The sequence below is a fragment of the Peromyscus leucopus genome, chromosome 7 (genome assembly GCF_004664715.2).
Source record: "Peromyscus leucopus breed LL Stock chromosome 7, UCI_PerLeu_2.1, whole genome shotgun sequence".
In the NCBI taxonomy this organism is placed as follows: Eukaryota; Metazoa; Chordata; class Mammalia; order Rodentia; family Cricetidae; genus Peromyscus; species Peromyscus leucopus.
The window spans coordinates 37139008-37159870 of NC_051069.1; the positions used below are offsets into that span (position 1 = coordinate 37139008).

A 20863-nucleotide genomic window follows, 5' to 3' on the forward strand; every position below is an offset into this window, starting at 1 on the left:
TTAAATGCTGGCTATCGTATATGAAAACTAAGAGATCGAAGATCGTGTCCCAATCTTGCATATCGTTCAATTAACAGAAATTTAATTGAGAGTCAAAAGCGTTTACTATTAGGATGTTAATGTAAAGGCTAAAGGGAAATGCTATAGCCTGAATGAAACACTGACAGTACAGGGCAAAGGAGTGCTGCTTCAGCACCACGGAGAGATCATGGCGACAGTTTTGTTCCTTTTCTATTTTTGCCAATTCTAGAAATGTTGCCACGATTCTTAAAATTCCAGTCGAAAAACAGAAAATCGTGGTTCTTTGGTCCAAACTTAGCATAAGGGATCTACCCCCGAGCTGTGCAATATATGCGTAGGTAGTGGTGGTCGAGGTCGCTTTAACAAGGGACCACGCCTTAGAATAAAAATTAAAATACGTGTATATGTGGGCACATCAGAAATATCCAGGACGGAGACAGATGTCTGCACTTGAACTCTGCTTTCTTTCCGAACCTCCAGTCGAGCCCACCAGTCCCTCCACGGTCCTATGCAATCTCACACCTTTGATGCCCAGATGGAGCTGTCCGGGGAGACACGAGCCCCGAGAGCCTGCAACGCGGTTATGGGTACCGACTCCGCGCCCAGTTTCTCCCTGCTGTGCTGATGGCCGGCTGGCCAAACGGAAAGCTCGCGGGTGCCCCGCACGGCTGCGCCCCGCACCTCTCTCTCCCTCCGCCCGCCCCGCGCTGGGCCCGCGCCTGCGCAGTGCGCCGCGCCACGGGTGGTCGCGAGGCGGACGCCGGTCCCGGAGCCTAACCATTGGCCACTGAGCCGAGCCGGCGCTTCCCCGCGCGGGGGTGGCAGCACGTGCCGGGGGCGAGAGCGGAGACCGCAGCTATGGCGTCGTTACTTTGGGGAGGCGACGCTGGGGCGGCAGAGAGCGAGCGGCTGAACAGCCACGTAACCGCCGCTGAGCAGGGGAGGGCCCACGGGCGGGAGCTAGAACAAGGACTCCCGAGGGAAGTCCCCTGGGAGGGGGAGCGCCCCTCCGGCGTTTGGAGTAGGGTGTCAAGTGATGGGGGAGGTGTGGGCAGGGGTGGAAGGGCCACGGAAAAGGAGGCTCCCAGAGGCAGGGCACACCTTTGATTGGAAAGGGCGAAGACCCCTGGAAATCCAGACAGAGAACGCAGCTGCTAGTCCTAGCTCTGAGTTGTCTCCTCTCCTGGTTTTGACCATTTAGCAGGTTCCCCTTCTTGGTGGTCACCTTTCCCTTGTAGGTGTTGTAAACCATCTTCCACCCAGGTACTGGCCATATTCAGACTAAGAGACCTCTAGAAGAGACTATGGAAGAAACTCCCATCTTTTTATAGGAGAATTCATACCGTGGACCGATTAATGAATTCACTAATCCTTAGCATTGCAAAGGAAGGCGTTTGGGGTGGTCTTCCCTGCCCCTGCTGTAGATAGCACCAGGCTTCTGCTTGTTGTCTTGCTTCCTAACATTGGTTGAAATTTGTGCCTTTCAATAGTTTTCAAATCTCGTCCACCCCAGGAAGAACCTCCGTGGTATTAGGAGTACCACAGTCCCAAACATAGGTGAGTGCTGTTAGGCTAGAGCAGACTGGCTTGATTAAAGATCTTTCTGCCAGCTGAAATAGCTTTGGCTCCTTTAATTTAATTTACACACAAGATCCTCCACCACCTTCCCAATCACTTTACTCTTCCTGGAGATGACTCTGTTTGCATACACTAAATCCTGTGAGAAATTTTGAGAGTGCACTGTATTTTTTTTTCAACGTTTTTCTTTACATTTATTATTTCTCTCTTGCCCTTTTAGACGGCTCTCTTAACACCGAAGATGATGATGAAGAGGATGATGTAGGTAAGAGACGTTTGTTTGCATGTATTTTCTAACATTGCTTGCTTTATCATCCCTTTAACAATAGTAATGAACGGGATTGCCTTAGGAAAGCACTATCTTGGCTTTCTTTTTGAGTGAATACAATCAGACAAAAATACTAAATTAGGAGGGGGTATATTTCTTTAGACAAAATGGAAACTGCAAGGAAGGGGCTAAGAATTTTCAGTTTTGCAAAGAAGAATTAGGTTCTGTCATGATTAGATGTTGGTTTGCTCAAGGTCAGGAGTTGGTGCAACAGAGCATAAGAAACTGGACCTTTGTGAAAGAGGGAGTTCCTAGTACTGTGGCATTCCTTCTAGAACTTTCTTTTAGAAGAAAAATGAGAATAAGTTGCAGCTGTTTTGTATATTTCTACCGAGTGTGAGAAAACAATTAGATGCCATTCAGGAGGCTTGATGTCCCCTTTTGTTTTTGCTTTTCTAGTGGATTTGGCAGCCAATTCACTCTTAAACAAGTTAATCCGTCAGTCCTTAGTAGAATCCAGCCACCGAGTGGAAGTCTTACAAAAGGATCCCAGCTCTCCACTCTACTCGGTGAAAACATTTGAAGAACTACGGCTGTGAGTATCTTAACTCTCAGTATGTAAGAATGCTTAAGCTAGCCAGAACTAACTAGCATACTGGTACTAAAAGAACATCAGAATCTCCTTTATTTTCTAGTAGGCTGTGTTAAAAAATAGATTGTATTTTAATAATACAACTCAAGGAACACTTGGATACCCAAGTTGCCCAGCAAACTGAGCACATTTTGGTAGAAAAGCAAAATATTTTGATCTTGCAGGAGTCAGGGGGATACCAAGCCAAGCACAGCCATGTTGTCACCCTCCATATCAGAATCAACACAGGCTTTGATGACCCAAATGTTATCCCCTTAACCAACTTAAAAAAATATATAATCCTTTACTTTGCTAACCATAATTTATTTCAAATGGTATTAAATGAGTAACTTCCTCAAATGGGTTTTCATCTCTTAGGGCTGAAACTGACATGAAGAAAATATATTCTAACAAAAAAAGAACAGGTGACAGATGTGGGTGGACAAACTAGGCTTATTGTGCCTGCCAGGCACAGTAGGCAGAAAGGACCTGGTTAGGTAGCAGTTTGCACAACCACCCAAAAGGCAACTCTTGACACACCTTTTGCCATTGCCTCGGGGGCCCCATTGCTTGAATTAAGAGCCTGTGGGTGAATGTGAGCAGCTGCTGGATCGCTCATCCCAGGACTTGCTGTAGTCAGCGTTGCTGATATTTAGCATGAAATTTTACTTTGTAGTAGAGAAATGGCTTGTGGATCTGGAAGATATCTTACTTGATTACAGAAGATTGATCAGATTCCTGTTTCTCATTTGGCCTTCGTTGCCAAGTTCCAATTGGGAACACCCAATATTTGGTTTCCAAGAGAAAGATGTAGTAACATGTGAACTTACATACAGGAAAATATTCAACATCCTGATGCCCAGATATTTTCTAAGTGGTAGAGAGTCCTGCCTATGATTAAAACGTGGCTGCCAGTCATCCACCACGTAATGTACCAAATTAAGAACATCCAAATGTAGCCAGGCCACTACACCTTTAATCCCAGCACTCATGATGCAGAGGTAGGTGATCTCTGTGAGTCTGAGGCCAGCCTGGTCTACAGAGACAGTACCAAGACAGCCAGGGCTACAGAGAGAAACCCTGTCTTGAAAAAACAAAGACAAAGAAAAAAGAAAAGAACACCCGAATGTGTGAGTGACTCGGGAAAGGTGTACAGTCCAGCCCACTCATGTTGCTCTCGTTCTGACATTTTGCAGAGGAGTACAGGAAAGATGCATTTAAAGTTCTTTCGTCAGCAAGGTGAGATTATAGGGTAATGAGTCTGAAAGAAATGATAAAAGAATCACCCCAATCAAATGTTTTCTTTTTCTGGAAATGTCTGTCATTCATGAAAAGGAATTAAACTATCAATGCCACTTTGTTTCTGTTTCATGGGAAGATAACACTTGTGGTATATGGATATACTCCTTTTATCCAATGAATCTTCATCCCTGGCCAGCTCCCTAACAGAAAGTTTGGCTTTAGGCCTTCCCCACTTCCTTTAACCTAGGCTTCTAGCCTAGGTTATTATCGTAGTGGTCCAGCTTAGAGGCATGATGGTATGTAGTTGGGGGGAGGGTCAGGGTTGAGGTGTAAATATTGTATTTCTAAGTATTGCTTTCAGTGCTTGTAGCTGGCTAATCTTCATTGCCAACTTCATTGGCTTTGGAATGACCTAGGTCACACACATCTGAGTATGTCCCTGAGGGTATTTCCCACGGGGTTTAGGTGAGGAGGAAGGAGCATCTGCTTGTGGGTGTCACTGTCTCGTAGACTGGAGTCTCTGAATAAAAGGTAAGACAGGAGAAAGCAAGCTGAGCATCAGCATTGTCTCTGTTTTCTGATGACAGACACAGTGAGAGCAGCAACCTCACACTCTCACCATCGTGGACTCTACCCCTTCTTAAACCATGAGCTCAAATAAATCCTTCTGAAGCTGCTTCTGTTGAGCACTGTGTCCTAGGAAAGTGATAATGCTTAATTGCAAAGTGGCTTACCTCAGAAGTGTATCTTTCAAGTATGTGTTTCTGGAGGCTGCTGGTACATGTATTAATGAGGCTGCTGACCAGCAGAGGCTTTGCATGTTTGAGAATGAGAATTTTTATTTATTTATTTACTTACTATTTATTTATTTAGCTATCTATCTATGTACCCATCTATTTATTATTTTACAGAAAGGAAGAGTTACTAAAAGGGATTTACGCAATGGGATTTAACAGACCATCCAAAATTCAAGAGATGGCCCTCCCTATGATGCTCGCACATCCGTGAGTTTACAGGGTAGTGGTCTTCCAAGTTGGTTGTTTTTGGTTTCTTCTATTTATACCCAGGATCTTGTGTTCAATTTATACCCAGCCGTCTCCTCTTTTTCACAGTCCCCAGAACCTCATAGCACAAAGCCAGTCGGGAACTGGAAAAACGGCCGCCTTTGTCTTAGCAATGCTAAGCAGAGTGAATGCCTTGGAATTGTTTCCACAGGTAAGGAAGGGCTCTGGTGGAAATAATTGTAGCTGTGATGCCAACAGTGTTTCAGCAATGCCTGGTCTTTCTGCAGATATATGAAGAATAGGCATTCCTTCATAAAATCCTAGAGTGTTGGGGGGAGTATGAGGCTAGTACCCAGTAATACACAGCCCCAGCCTTAGAGTCCAGCTGCCTCCAATTCCAGCCTTGCCGCAACTGCCTGCCTATCTGGGTGTCAGGGGCCAGTTAGTAAATCTCCCCAGGTCTGTTTTCTCTCTGCAAAGTCAGCACACTCTAAAGGCACGGATCATCATTGATCTCCTCATGCTCGACTCCTCACACGCAGTGTAGCCTGCCTTGTAGAGACCATTCCTGAAGCACTGAATGACAAATGCATGTGTGAGAGTTTTTCTCCTAAAGTCATCATGTGCATTCATCACTGTGCTTGGAATAAGTAAGCATATAGTGATGGTGTCTGCATGGCTGTAGGGTCAGAAGGGCATACAGTTCATTCATTTATCAGAAACTCTTGGGGGGAAAGTGTCTTCCTGTGGTCACAGAGTGGCTGGTAGAGGCAACCAGCTCACAGTTCTAGCCTCATTTCTTTTCGCAAAAAGAATCAGGTCCTGTTTCCCTCTTTCCTCCAAAGGACACTTAGAAAGTTCTTTCCTGGGCTGACTTCCCATATATGCTAAAAGCCTTTCTCAGCCAGCTGCCAGTGATTCCTAGAAATTGTAGATGCGTGTGATGGGGGCCAAGCATAGGAAGTGTGCTTTCCACATAAGGTCACTGAAATTTAGATTGAAACTGTGGTATCCATTCAATTATTCAAGAGAGCCATGCTTGAGCCCATGTTATGGAAATGTGTATGGAAATTATTTTTAGCACTTTGGTAGTTGCCTTCCCTACCATACCCTGCACATGAACACATTAAATAACCACCAGTTTTGTTGGGAATCTCCCCTGGAGCTGCCTACTCCAGACCCCACCCAAAGAAAGCCCACCAAGCAGTGGATCCTTCCCCCGAGGGTATTTAAGGCCCCTCCTCGGGAGCAGCCACGTAGTTCTCCCGCTTCCCCTGAGACCACCCAGGAATGCTTTGCTCAGATTAAACCTGGATTTAGTAATCTGGCCTATTGCATCCGTGGAGTTACCCACCCCCTCAGGATATTTTACTTACCAAGTTCCTTCTGTCAGAATCTTCATTCGACGGTCACTACTTCTAGGGGAGTTGGGGGGAATATTATTCTGGCAGGATTAATGCATTTATAATGTGGATTAAGCAAAGCATGCTGGAGACAGACAGACTCTTAAGAGCAAGTAAGAGGTGATAGGTATTGTACATGCTGTGATTTATCTTGCCTTCTTCATGGATTCCCAGCTCCCTATATCCCTTTCTCTCTCCATCAAAAGACAGTGACCAGTAACTTATGTTTCTAAATAGCCCTGTAGAGAGGAATATATAAAGTAACTATTTTTTTCCCTTCAGCTCCAACCCCTCCTGAGTATTCACCTTAAACCTATCAGCTATTTATCAACTGTCAAATTATATTCAATTTAAAATGTTTCATTCAGCGAAAATCTTCAGTGACATTTCTCTGCCTCTTCCCATACAACTTTTAACTGTGGTTCAAATTTGAGCAGTGACTTGTATGAACCTTCCCCTCCCCTCTTGTATCTCACAGTGCCTCTGCCTGGCTCCTACCTATGAACTGGCTCTGCAGACTGGCCGTGTGGTTGAAAGGATGGGGAAATTCTGTGTGGATGTTGAAGTGATGTATGCCATTCGAGGAAATCGAAGTATGTACCAGTCAGTCTGTCTTGGCTATTTGTTAAATCCTGGCTTCACACCTAACTTCTCTGCTTTCTCGTCTCTAAAGTGGGGGAAATAACTTAAACAAAGTGGTCCAGACTTAAGCCCTGGTACAGTCTGGCATATAATGAGGACAGCAAACAGTGCATTATTTCCACACCTTGTAAGAGGATGCCCTATTTAAAGTCTGCTTTTTGAGACTTGGTGATTTTGTGCCAAACAAGTTTTATTGGAGATTTTTCATTAAAATACTACATGCTTATCATGGAAACTGAAATTTTAAAGGATGAAGATTAGGAGATGGAAATCTGCTCTTCTTTGCCCCAGGAAAAAGATAGGAAGCCAGTGTTTGCTCTTCCTTGAGCCCATGCAGATGCATCTGCACATCTGTTTCGTTGAGTGTTCACATAATGGGAGCACGTCACACCACCCTCTCTGACTGGCTTCACAGCATCCCATATTTTTTACCTCTAGACTATTATTGAATGTTTTGTTGTTCCCCGTTTGGAAAGGCTTTGTGGTTTGGAGGGCTTGTTTCTGGTTTGGAGGTGCTGGAGATAGACACTGAGGCCTTGTGCATGCTAGCTGAGTGCTCTCATCCTGAGTGCAGCCCAGTTCCTGTAGCTGCAATGGGATCTCTCAGCTCATGCAGTGGCAGGCCAGGGACACTAGCTGCTCTGGAGACTGCAGTAGTGGCCCGGCCTGTACTCCTCACCTGACCAGTTTCCCCACAGCCATGCCATAGTTCCCACAGGACAAGAGAAAGTTGGAATGTGGTTTGGTTTGTTTGGTTTGCTTTTGGTTTTGTTTTGGTTTTTTGTTTGGTTGTTTGGTTTGGATTGGGAGGTTTGGGGGGAGGGAGGGTTGTTGTTTTGTTTTGTTTTTGTTTTTTTAGACAGTGCCTTACTGTGTTGCCCAGGATGGTCTTGAACTTATGTAAGCAAGTGATCATCTCACTTCAGCTTCCTGAGTAGTGGGGCCTACAGGATGCCACAGTATCCATTTTATCTAAGTGTAGCTTTTTAAATGACCACGGAGCACAATCAAATATATAGGGCTATTATTACCATAAACCTAAAAGTCTGAAATCCATCCTAAAATTCTGCAGAATCTCAATACATCCATGACCCGCAGGGTTTGCACTTGAAAAATGATACCAAGCACTACGTCCTGTCACCCTGGCCTGTGTCCTGGCACCGTGAGGTGAGCTGTTTTGATCTACAGGAATACTTCAAACCCTTTTCTCCACAGTTCCTCGGGGCACTGAAATCACCAAACAGATTATAATTGGTACTCCCGGGACTGTCCTAGATTGGTGCTTCAAGCGAAAATTGATTGATTTGACTAAGATCCGTGTATTTGTCCTGGATGAAGCAGATGTGATGATTGACACCCAAGGATTCTCAGATCAGAGTATTCGTATCCAAAGGTAACCTTCACGTTCATCCGTTCCTCCTGGATTTTCAGTCTAAATGATCAGTTTTGTTTCTCTGCTCTTCCTAATTACCTCCATTGCTTAAGTTCTTGCTGTTGTCACCTCCGGCAGACTGCGGGTTTGTCATAGTTTCACCAGCTCAGGGCCCCCTCAGACTGCTGTGACGCCTGCCTTCACTGTGCGTGCCTCTCTGCTGTGGGTTTGCAGGGCAGACTTACAGGTTGAAGGGTGTGTCCTGGGTCGCACAAGGTTTTGCCAGTCATGTTTTATATCCTGAGCAGAATCCTGAAGGTATCTGCTGAAGGCTGCCTTGAGGATGTGATGGCCATTGGGCTAGACTAGAAAACACGTGGTGTTGGAGCAGGTCTAGTCCTGACTCCACTTCTAGTGTATAAGTAAATTATACCATTTCCCCAGATTTCTCTAACAAATTACCTGACGGATGGGCTTCCGATAACACATTTCTGGGCCCTTCTTCACACTCACTGCGTTGAGATTTGGGGAGGGAAGTTAAGAATCTGCCTTGCTCTTTTTTTTTTCTTTCTTTTTTAATAAAGTTAAGGTGGTGGTGCATGCCTTAAATCTCAACACTCAGGAGGTAGAGGCAAGTGGATCCTCTGTGAGTTGGAGGCCAGCCTGATCTAGAAAGCAAGTTCCAGGATAGCCAGAAACTGTTACACAGAGAAACCCTGTCTCAAGGGGGAAAAAAAGTAATATTTACTCAACTTTAAATTCAATAGTATTTAGGAACAATAGACCCCTGCCTGCTCAGTCCTAAGAACATGCCTGTCTTTTCTGATGCCAATCTTCAGATCTTAAATAACATGCTCACATTACTGTTTCCTGATGTAAAGTCATCGTCTCCTTACTTCTCAGTGTAGAAAGTAGCCCTGATTTCTTTTGAACCACTGCCCTTGCCCACTCTCTGCTTTCTCTCAGAGGTTAAATCGTAAGAGTTTGATTGTGCCAGCGCTGTTTATGTCAGTCTGAGGACACATGCAGATGCAGGCACGCACTGTGGACTGCGGGTCCAGTGGTGTAGTGTTGTTAACTGTGTTTTTATCGTACAACTTCCCCTTGACTATTGTCTTTTTCCCATCATTGGCCCTGTGTAGGGAGGGATCTCTAGCTTTTCCCTGACTATTCCATCAGCTGTGTCATATGCAAGAGGTTTCTTCACATAGCCACATCATGTTGTTTGTGTTCATAATTTCTTTTATTTTTGAGATTATAATATAATTACATTATTTCCCCCTTTCCTTTCCTCCCTCCAAACCATCCCATGTGGCCTTCTTTGCTCTCTTTCAAATTCATGGCTTCTTTTTTTTAAATGATTGTTACATGCATATATGTATATGTTTGTACATGTGTTCCTTAGTAAAACCTGCTTGGTCTGCATAATGTTACTTGTGTGTGTGTTTTCAGGGCTGACCGTTTGGTACTGGGCAAACAGTTGGTGTGCTCTGCCCTGGGGGAGACTGTTTCCCTGCTCTCAGCCTTGCTTTTTACCTCTAGTATTTTGTGTAGGGTTGAAGCCCACAGATACGTGCAGTCCTCACTCCAGGAAACTTTCTCTTTGCAACAGACAGAGATCATTATAGAAAACCACAACTGATCAAAATGCAGAGTTGTAGAGCCAAGTCCCATTGGATAAATCTACAAAAATCTCCCCCACCTAAGGCTCAGAGATCATAGAGGAAGAGTAGGGGAGAGACTGTAAGAGCCCAAGGAACAGGTAGTCTACTGTGATACTGTGTAATGTCATAAGCTCCAGCCATAAAGTGTCACTGACATGGCTGCCTGAACATGAGCGAGCAAGGACAACAGTAGACATGCCAGAGTGGATGGAGGAAAGTCCATGAGGCCTCGAATCATGTTGTTAGTCATTGGCTTCTGTTTATCCGGGAGGTCTTTCCAGGTCTCCCTCTCCTGCCTGTCTGAGTGTCCAGCCCTGTTGTGTACTTTAATCATGGCTGTGCTGTTGCTCATTTGCTGCTTTGCATCTCCCAGTCCCTGGGTTCCTGTGTAATCTCCTGAATGTGCTGGGTTGTATTTTCTCATCTCCTTTAAAGTATATAAGAAGTTTGTGGGTTAATTTTGTTTTTTAGCTTGTATGTGTCTCAAACGTTTTTACTGTCTTATAAATCTGGTCTCTATTACGTAGGAATCCTGTATTGAAAAACCATTCTTCCTCCCAATTTCAGGTGCATTGTTGAAAACCAAACAGTTTTCCCTGGGTAACTTCATGTGTAATCAGTACCGTGAGCTTCTGCTTCTGTGGCTGAGAGGTTGGATGTCACCCTGCTCCCCTAGACCTTGATCTTAGCTTACCATTGGGGTCTCTTGCCGCTTCCAGATCCTGATAGTTCTCACTGGGGTTTGTTGACTTTATTGTCAAACCTTGTGCCTTCAAGTTCTGGAAATTCTTTGAAGTTGCTTCTTTTCCTAGAGAGAGCCCATATAGGACACAGTCATCACAAACAAGAAGTATTAAAAATGGAAATAATTATACACATGTTACTAAAAAGCAAGGGTTGCTATTTCTGTTTCCTGGTGATCCATTCTCCATTCTCCTTCTCACTGTGTTTCCATTTTGGAGAAAGACATCTGTTTTCATTTATTGCACATCTTTCCAGAGACACCAACAATGTAGTCACCATATGAGTACATGTCTTCATAGTTAAAGGTCTTTCTAAGTGCAACTTCAAACTGAAAAGTGGCCCAAAACTTTGATAATGAAAGTCTCAATATCATGGTCAGATATTACATGCTTCTTAAAATGTCAGGTGCAAAATATGCAAGACATGTAGCTGGTAGGACCATTTTTGTTTTATTTGATAGAGAATTTGTGGGATGAATAGAATTTGCCAGAATTTTTATTTACACGCTACTACTAGTTTATATTTGGGTAAGATATGAGCAAACCTGTCTTTTATTTTCTTTGTTTTATAAAAAATTCATAAATATCATCTCCAATTTTAAAATTGAAGTATCTTAGACTCTGTGTGTGTGTGTGTGTGTGTGTGTGTGTGTGTGTGTGTGTGTGTGTCTTGAGAAAGACTTTTTCTGTAGCCCAGGCTGACATGGAACTAACTATATAGTCCAGCCTCATGACAGTCCTACCTCACCCTCTAACTGCTGAGATTACAGGTATTAGCCAGCATGTTTGACAGGGACACATTTTTATTGCTGGTGTGTGGTGGAGCATGGATTATACGTCTGAAGCAGATTTAGAAGAATCAGCTCTCACACAGAAAGCTGTGTCATCTGTTACCAGCATTCTGCCTTTCCTTACTCACAGGACATTTTTTTTAGGTCTATAAACCGTGTCTCCCCCTACCCTTTCCTGAAATTAGATTCTCTTCTCATACAGTATATCCTGATTAGAGTTTCCCCTTCCTTCATTCCTCCAAGTTCCTCCCCATTTTCCCTCTCCTCTGGATCCACTCCCTTTCTGTCTCTCATTAGAAAAGAACAGGCTTCTAAGAGATAACAACCAAACATAACAAAATAAAATATAATATGATGAAACAAAAACTTTCATCTCGAAATTGAACATGGCAACCCAACCGGAGGAAAAGAGTCCCAGGAGCAGGCACAAGAGTCAGAGACCCACTTGTTCTCACACTCAAGAGTCCCATAAAAATACTAAACTGAAAGCTGTAATAATGTACACTCAGAGGGCCTGGAACAGACCCACATCAGCCCTGCGCTCGCTGCTTCAGTCTCTGAGTTCATATGAGCCTTGCTCAAGAGGGCCTTGTTCTCCTGGTGTCCTCCATCCCCTCTGGCTCTTACACTCTTTCTGCCTCCTCTTCTATGGGGTTCCCTGAGCTCTGGAATGAAGGATTTGATGGGGACATCCCACTTAGTTTTGTATAAACCAGGTCTTAAATTTTCTCTACTTAAGACTCATTTTCACTGGAGAAATTTTTAAATGACTCCAAATATTTAGGTACATAAATGTCAAGCATTTACTGAAAATGAGTCATAAAGAGATTTATTTTAAAACAGTTTGTTGGTATGCATATAATTTTATATTAATGATAAAAATAAAATTTGCATAATAGATGGATGTGCCTTTTATTTTTATATCAAGAATTAAATATTGCCTGAAACAAAAGTTATTCAATATTTTCTAGAGTTCATTGGTATTTTTAAATTGCCAATGCTGGAAATACCACTTTGCTTTAATTATTTAATACAAATAGCAGAAATATGTTTCACACCATTTTGGAAATTATTAGAATTTTTTTCCTAACTTCAAGTCACAGTTAATGTTTTTTGTTTGTTTGTTTGTTTGTTTGTTTTTTATGAAATTCAAGTCAATAACTCAGAAAGTTTTGAAATCAAATAGCCCAGCAATTACGACATACTGATTTGATAAGAACATGTTAAGGAATGTTTCTGTGAGAACAGAAAGCCTTGTAGGGAGCTCAGACGCATACAGTAGTGACCAGTTTGAGCTGAGTGTCTCAAGCAATAGTTATTGGTATTTTGTATGGCTTCAGGGGCACGCACAGCACAAAGTGAAGCTGCCACGTGCTCAGAACCAAGACGACTATAGTTGCATATAGTGTGCAAGCCACACTATGCACCCCAGGCAAACTCCGCTAGAAACACCTCAGGTTCATTACGGGTTTGATTTGGAATTAGTTGTTGGCCTTTGCCCGCTCAGATATCTTTTTACTGAATTGCAGACTTTTTCACACTCCCCACATTCAGTTATACAACCCAGATGGGGTCACAGCCCACAGTGTAAGATGCTTTCTGTAAACTCTGAGCTGCAGCTACTCCACGTCCTGGAGATAGATCCCAGGGACACTCTAACGCATGCTCATGTGAGTGCTGTGGCTGAGCTAATTGAGGGGCTACTGTTTCACCTCAGTGCTGGGCTCTTGAGGGAGCCACCTTTAGAAATTTGAAAGCACTGCCTTTCTCCCCTAGACTTCCAAGTCTGTCTGTGCACTGGCCCCTTGCATCCCTGACCCTAGCGCCTAGTCTAACCCTTGACTCCAGGTGCTCTTTAATCGGGGGTTTATCGTGCACTTCCTTCTGTCTGAGGTTAAAATGGCAGTCTCGGCTTTCTTTTTCCTGTCTGCCTCCTACTTGTGGTATTTCCTGGTTGTTTCTTTTCCCTCACTTCCTTTTCTTGTGTTATGGATACGGCATCCACCTTCCCTCGCTGAGGGTACTAATCTCAGTATTGTTGCAAGGTGGTGCTGCTGCGCTTTTGGTTTCGGTCTATTCCCAGTTTTCAACGTTGTCTGAACTGGCCAGCTCTCTTGTTTTGTTTGCTGGCTGCATCCGGCTTTCACAAAAGGTGGACCTTTCTTCTCCCCATCTGGCAGTGCTTGGCAACTCTTCATAATCCGAGGGACTGAAATTCCAGGAAGCGTTCCTTTCGGGTGGTTGTCATAGGGGGGCATCAGAACTAGGTGATGCTCTGACCTCTCCAGGAGGCAGCAGCGCTTGGCGGCTGGCAGTCTGGATGAGAAGAGCTACCAGGAAGTGTGCATGCTTTCATTTGATTCGTTCCCTTCGGCCGCGTGACTTATTCCACCTACCATTAATGCTCCTGTCTCCAAATACGGAATTTCCACGCTAGTCTCCCAGTAGTAAGTGCTTAGCTGCTGAAATAAGGGACCCAGTTGTTTGTTCATTATGGCTAGAGGTCAGGGGAGACTCTCCTCTTGCCGTCCTCTAACCAGTAAGTTAGCGTGTTTACGCTATAGAGTAAGAGTCAGAACTCTGCCGGGCAGTGGTGGTGCACACCTTTAATCCCAGCACTCGGGGAGGCAGAGGCAGGCGGATCTTTGTGAGTTCAAGGCTAGCCTGGGCTACCAAGTGAGTTCCAGGAAAGGTGCAAAGCTACACAGAGAAACCCTGTCTCGAAAAACCAAAAAAAAAAAAAAAAAAGAGTCAGAACTCACGATTTAGTAGTCAAAAGGGGCTTCTGAAAAGGTCCCTCTTATTTCCTACTCAGGAGAAAGCTGTATAATAATTAGAGCACTTATGTTGGTTGCTCAGCACTCCCTTTTTTGATTTCCTTTCTTTGGGTTGTTAAAACAATCCCTTTAAGTGGTTCGGCTCATTCCCTTTAGATGTATTCCCAGTGTGAGACTACTGAACCTTACATTGGGAGGAGATTGGCGTGTGTGACTGCTGACCCTCCAGAATGCTCGGAGATTCACATCCCACATACATTTTTCCAAATTCTTGGTGGCAGATAGGGACAGGATGTTTGACTTGTGGCCTGGAGGTGGCGCTGATCGCAGCACACAGCACCACGTAAGCTTACAAGTATGCCAATCCTTGACGAGTGACAGTCTGACAGCTGAGTGACGGCATCTTCCTTCTCTTTCAGAGCTTTACCCTCCGAATGCCAGATGCTCCTCTTTTCGGCAACCTTTGAGGACTCTGTGTGGCAGTTTGCTGAACGAATCATTCCTGACCCCAATGTTATCAAGTTACGAAAAGAGGAACTGACCCTGAACAACATCCGACAGTATTATGTGTTGTGTGAAAACAGAAAAGACAAATACCAAGCCCTGTGCAACATCTATGGCGGCATCACCATTGGCCAGGCCATCATCTTCTGCCAGGCAAGCCTGCTGCCTGTGTCTTTGCCATGGACAGATTCCATGCAAGTGCGCGGGGAGACTGTACCATGAGTAAATGCCATCGAGCCAGGCACTGTGTTCACTTTAACCCTCAGAACAGCTTTGACTAGAATCTTCAGCTTCGGGGTGAAACTTAGGAAGGTTGGCTGACGGGATGGACCTTAAATAAAGGTCCCTTTTAGAAAGCCTGCCACTAGCACATCCACACTTGGCTTTTCCAAGTCTGTGATGTTACTTATACTGATATCTGTCCCACTGTGTTTATTTTATGTGGGCTGGTGGGGGGAGTTGTGTTGTGTTTGCTTCTTGCTAGCTGACCCTTTTCATGCTCATATACTTTATTTTCATTCCTACCATGTGAACATGCTTAGCATTATGAGCAGGGTGTTGAGACATATCCCCTGCTCTAGACTGGCATCTGCTGGCATGTGGACAGAACTGAAATCCTCTATAGAATGAAAACAAGTTCAGCTCTGCCCCAAGATAGCCATGTAAACTAGGCAAGTTACTTAGCTTTAGAATTGTTTTCTTTTTGGTCCATTTAACAAAGATGATGCAGATGCAGAAATGGGTAGCTATTTTATTGTGTACATAAAGATGTTAATCACATGGCTCCCACAAAGAACTCTTGTAGTGTTTGTTGGTTTGGTTTGGTTTGGTCATCAGAAAAGAAGGCCAAAGCTTGGTCAAGTTGAGAGACTGTGATTCTTCAAATCGCAGAGAATGTCATGCCACAGTCTAGACCTCCTTGGAAGACTGAGGGAGAAGGAAATAGCCCTCTGCAGCTTTCCCCCTTCACCCATGAGCTTACGGGGCAGCCAGTCTGCTTCGACTCATGCTTTGATTTCTCTCATAGACACGGCGAAATGCCAAGTGGCTGACTGTGGAGATGATGCAGGATGGCCACCAGGTGTCCTTGCTAAGTGGGGAACTCACGGTGGAGCAGCGAGCGTCCATCATCCAGAGGTTCCGAGATGGCAAAGAGAAGGTCCTCATCACAACCAATGTCTGTGCTCGAGGTTTGTGAAAGTTGAGTGTTGCTGGGAAATGTATGCAGTCATAGAAACACCACTGTAATCAACATCAGAACCCGCCAGCTCCCCAGCATGGTCCTGGCTTTCTCTGCACCCAGGCTCCTCCCAGCACATAACCTCTGGCAACTGCTGCCGATGCGATTTCTCTTCCAGACTGCTGCCTACATTGAATCATAGAGTGTAGAGCCTTTGTATCTGATTTGTCCACCTAGCATGCTGCTGCTGAATTTCCCCAGCTTTGTTTGCTAAGGCAACAGTAGTTCTGTTCCTCTTCGTTGGCAATAGTACTCCATTGATAGCTCAGTCATTTACCAGTTGGGTATTTGAATTGCTTGCAGCTAGGGGTTACTTTGAATGTGTCTGCAATAAAAAGTCATGTGTAGGGGCTGGAGAGATGGCTCAGCTGTTAAAGGCTAGGCTCACAATCAAAAAAAGTCATGTGTAGGTCTTTGTATCCACACACGTCTTCATTTCTCTTGGGTAAATACCTTGCTGTGGAACTGCTTTCTAAGAAACTGCTGCTCTTCCGCCTGTCTCAACCACTGTGCATTCCCACCAGCAGGGTGCGCTCCCATTGATGATGTTCCACGCCCTTGTCATTCATTAATCTTGTCAGTTTCTTGTTTCAACCATTCAAATGGAGGTGCATTGTATCTCCATGCGGTTTGAATTTGCATTACCCTAATCACTAATAATGCCAACATTATTAGTATCTTAGGTGTTTCGAGTTTTAAATCTACAGTTTCGAGCTGAGAAGTGTTAAGAAAGAGGACTGCATATTTTTTTATCCTTCTCACATTGTTGTTTGGACGCTATACTCAAATTGGACCCCAGACTCGAGGTCAGCCTATACTCAAACCATGTTCTCTAGGTCAACCTCTACTCAAACCATGTTCTCTACGTCAGTCTGTACTCAAACCACATTCTCTAGGTCATTGAATAGAACAAAGGGCCTGCTCTACTAGCCTTGTCTTGGAAGCCTAGCCTCCCTGAAAAAGGGTGAAGCTCCTGGCCCTTGGGAACTGTTCTTGCCTGGAGCTATCCAAAGGGACTTTGTGCTGTTCAGATGGTGGCCACTAACTAACTGTATCAGCTCTTGAGCACTTGAAACATCACAGTATGACTGAGGAACTGGATTCTTTTTAATTTGGCTAATTTAACTGTGAATAGTCTATGAACTGTTATGGTTTCCTTTCTGGACAGAATGATCTCAGGCCCTAGGGGGGAAATGGCAAAGAAAGCTCCAGGCTGAAGGCTCAGAGCAGAGAGGGCAAGATGATGATGTGGGCAGCCTGTCAGTGTGGCCATGGAGGCCCAGACGACAGAGAGGTGTCCTAGGCAGCACTAGGATTGAAAGGTATTGAAGAAAGGACAAAGTTCAGATGATTTTTAAATGCTGGGGATTGAACTCGGGGCCTTGTGCTTGCTAGGCGGGCACTCTACCACTGAACCACAGCTCTAGTCAGAACAGGTCAGTTGGGTAGGAAAATACAGTGGCTTAGAAAATGTCTAGCCCTTGTAACTGGAACTGAACATGGCAATGAGGTGAGCCCGTAGGTGGTTTGAGGACTTGAGGAGCATGTATTCTAGGCTGGGAGCACAAGTGTCCTGGACATGGCGGTGGTGGCCATCTATGTGACGTTAGAAGAGTGGGGAAGAGACTGAGGGAAAAGCATTGTAACGCGGAACACTGAATGGAGATAACACTGAGACAAGGGATGAAAAACTGGCATGATGAGAACACAGCCATGGAGTAGAGTTGAGCTGAGCTGCATCCCATAATGGGTAAGAAGACCCTGGACCTACGAGCCTGCTGGGGACTAAGCTCCACAGAAGTAGGGAAGAGCTTGGCCTTGTAGGCTTGGTGAGGGCCTCTCTCTCTCTCTCCCCTCCCCCCACTCACATATACATGCTTCGTACCCAGATTTGTGCAGAATTAGCCTTGATTAGCTTGATTGCTGCCCAGCATCACAGACACCACCGTGAGCAAGCAAACTGCCCTGTTTTAGGACCCACTAGTGAGAGAGAGTTCCTTTGGCAAATACAGTTCTTGGTGGATTTGTCCTAAAGAAATTGTTGCAAGACCCTATAGTGTCTTTCTTCTCCTAGGAATTGATGTGAAGCAGGTCACCATCGTGGTGAACTTTGACCTTCCTGTAAATCAATCAGAAGAGCCAGACTATGAGACCTACCTCCACCGTATAGGACGGACAGGACGCTTTGGGAAAAAAGGTCTCGCCTTCAACATGATTGAAGTGGATAAGCTGCCCCTGCTTATGAAAATACAGGACCACTTCAGTAAGTAGCAGGCTTTCGCATGCACAGTAGGGGCCCCAGACATGCTCACACTGTCCGTGAGGGCAGGGAGAGGTTGTGTGAAACAGAAGCCGTGAGAGAATAGCTTCTAGTTCATAGGGTGAAAGTCATAACCTAGGCCAAGTGACTACGTGATTCCTTTATGGTTAAACAGAAGTTTAAGTGTCAAGCTCAAGTCAATTCACATGAGCTCATTCTGCAATCTGTAGAATTTTATGCCCATAGAGCAATACCACAAAGTAATAGGATTTATTGTGTCCCAATTTCCTCTTTTTTTACAGTTTCTCCTTAGTCTCACCCTCTCAGACAGGACAGTCCTGACTTCTGAACTTTGCAACCTTCCCCAGCCCCACATCTGAACAAGCAGGCTCAGCTAGTCTGCTGGGCCCCAGAACTGTCAGAATGCACTCATGGGAGCATCAAGGGTTATTACATCACTTGGTAGCTGTACCCCCTCCCCTGCAGAAGCCAAGTGTAGTGGTACACACCTTTAATCCCAGCACTCAGGAGCAGAGGCAGGAGGATCTCTGTGAATTCAAGGCAGCCTGGTCTTCATAGTGAGTTCCAGGACAGGACAGCCACATAGTAAGACTGTCTTGAAGAAACAAACAAACAAACAAACAAACAAACATTACCCCAAACCCAAGAGAGCTGTGTAGATGGCTTTTCATTTAGATTATATGATCATATCTATTTTTGAACCTGGCCACTGATGGGAGGGGGGAGCATGGCAAGAAGGCATTAAGTACCATCTTCTCGGATGGGACTTTGTTGGAAGCCATAGACACACTCCCCAGGAAGTGGACTCACCAAACATTGGAATGGAATTTGTAAAGGTTTTCAGGCTGACTGCTGCATTTCCACTGACCCTTTAAAGTACTGCTTAGGCACCCCATCTTAAACTACCTGAGTGGCACCCAGAGCCACTACTGCTCTGCTGAACTCTTGGGAAGTAACTCCAATGAGGAGGCTTGGTCCACCCCGGCTTTTCTCACTATCAGCAAAGCCTCTTTTTGCTCAAGGTATCCAGACATATACACTCTGGATCCAGTCTATTTGCTGCTGTTGTAGTTTATGTGGGCCAACTATTTGGTGTCTGTTACTCATTTGGGGCTTCCTATACAAAATGTCACAGGAGCAGGGTGTTTGTTCGTTTGTTTGTTTGATGAGACAGGGTCTCACTATGTAGCCCTGGCTGTCCTGGAACTCACTGTGTAGACCAGGCTGGCCTAAAACTGACAGAGATCCACCTGCCTCTGCCTCCTGAGTGCTGGGATTAAAGGCGTGCATCACCACACCCTGCTTAGAAACTGTATTTTAAAGGTGTCACTGTTTCTAGTATGGCTGGCTGGAATGAACTTGCATTTAGGACCTGGGATGAGACTGGATCCTTTCTCTTTTGTTCTTTCAGATAGCAATATTAAGCAACTCGACCCAGAAGACATGGATGAGATTGAAAAGATCGAATATTGAAGAGAGGCCTTTGTTGTTTGTGGGCTTTCCCAGTTTGTGAGAATGTTGCAGCAGGTTTTGAAGATAATTTTCTATGTTGAGGCTCTGTCAAGGTGAAACTGTCACAGACAACAAAATAAATGTCATGGTACTCTTCATTCTAAGACCCAAATTGATTCAAAGCATGTGACCGGTTTAAATGAGAATGCAGGATTCCTTCTTCTAATCTGTTTTCAGGTTGCATCTCCCTGAGCTGCTGCGGAGATGACTTTTCATTTAGATTATACGATGATACTCATTTATGAACCTGGCCACGAGGGGGCGGTAGAACATCACCAGTTTTAGAATGGAAGCTGGCAGGACCGATGGAAAGCCACCCATTTTCAGGCCTGGCTCACAGACTGCCCTTTCTGTTTATCAGTTTCCCCATTCCCACCCCTTGCTCAGGCGAAAGGATACTTTAAAATTTTGGAAGAGACAGAATTTTAATATTTCAGGTGACATCCAGAATTTCTGAATATTTTCCTCTTCTGCTTGTTACGATCTTCAAATCAGAAAAGATTTGTTATTTCAGTCTTTAAAAATGTGGCTTTATTCTAGATGTTTCTCAGAAGAGGGCAATGAAGGTTCCAAAAACAGCAAGCCAGGACCTGAGGAGATGCTGCTCTGTGGGGACAGTGCTGCTTGTATGATCGTGAGGGTCTGAGTTCACATCCCAGCACACAGCTGGGAGCCAGAAACGTAGATCAGGAACTCACAGGACAAGTCAGTCCACCTGAAATGGCAAGTTCCGGGTTCAGTGAGAGACACTGCCCTGGAAACCAGGTGGAAAGCAGTGATGTCAGCCCACAAGCATCTGCATGCACACACACATATATGCGCTCACCCATGCACATCTTTACACAAACATGCATCACAGAAATCCACCAAAAAATTAAACAGAATTAGCCCAGAAATAACATGTCAGGGAGTCGATGTTGCTTGTAAAAGCTTCATGGTAGCAGAGTATGGTGGTCTGTACCTGCAATCCCAGCATTCAGAAAACAGAGTCGGGGGATTCCCACAAGTTTGAGGCCAGCCTAGTCAACACAGCAAGACCCGTCCCAGAATTAAAAAAAAAAAAAAAAAAGCTTGTTTCAAGAAAAATTTAAATCTTCTAAGCAAAAATTTTCTTAATTACCACATATGCTACTTAGAAATTAAATCATGAGCCTGAAAAACTGGGGTGAATGGCTGGATTCTCACAAAGC

General features: G+C 44.6%; 1 protein-coding gene across 2 annotated transcripts; it reads left to right on the plus strand.

The window, feature by feature from the left end:
- The first annotated feature begins 751 nt into the window (after window positions 1-751).
- On the plus strand, window positions 752-19771 carry Ddx25 (DEAD-box helicase 25). Of its 2 annotated transcripts, none has more exons than XM_028879039.2 (12): window positions 752-942; window positions 1512-1578; window positions 1820-1864; window positions 2327-2462; window positions 4652-4744; window positions 4853-4955; window positions 6626-6740; window positions 8005-8182; window positions 14556-14793; window positions 15668-15830; window positions 17955-18143; window positions 19573-19771. In XM_028879039.2, exons 1-12 carry the CDS (start codon window positions 880-882, stop codon window positions 19632-19634), a joined length of 1452 nt encoding a protein of 483 aa, XP_028734872.1. In that variant the 5' UTR covers window positions 752-879; the 3' UTR covers window positions 19635-19771. The 2 variants fall into 2 exon arrangements, with proteins under 2 accessions (XP_028734872.1, XP_028734873.1); XM_028879040.2 differs by having other exon boundaries at window positions 1535-1578.
- Window positions 19772-20863: the final 1092 nt, after the last annotated feature.

What these genes read in the sequence shown, in the direction of transcription:
- Ddx25 (XM_028879039.2), top strand. Translation starts at nt 880, where the DNA reads ATGGCGTCGTTACTTTGGGGAGGCGACGCTGGGGCGGCAGAGAGCGAG. An exon ending in CCTATGATGCTCGCACATCC is followed by an intron (nt 4,745 to 4,852) that starts GTGAGTTTACAG and finishes TCTTTTTCACAG; the next exon opens with TCCCCAGAACCTCATAGCAC. An exon ending in CAGAGTATTCGTATCCAAAG is followed by an intron (nt 8,183 to 14,555) that starts GTAACCTTCACG and finishes CTTCTCTTTCAG; the next exon opens with AGCTTTACCCTCCGAATGCC.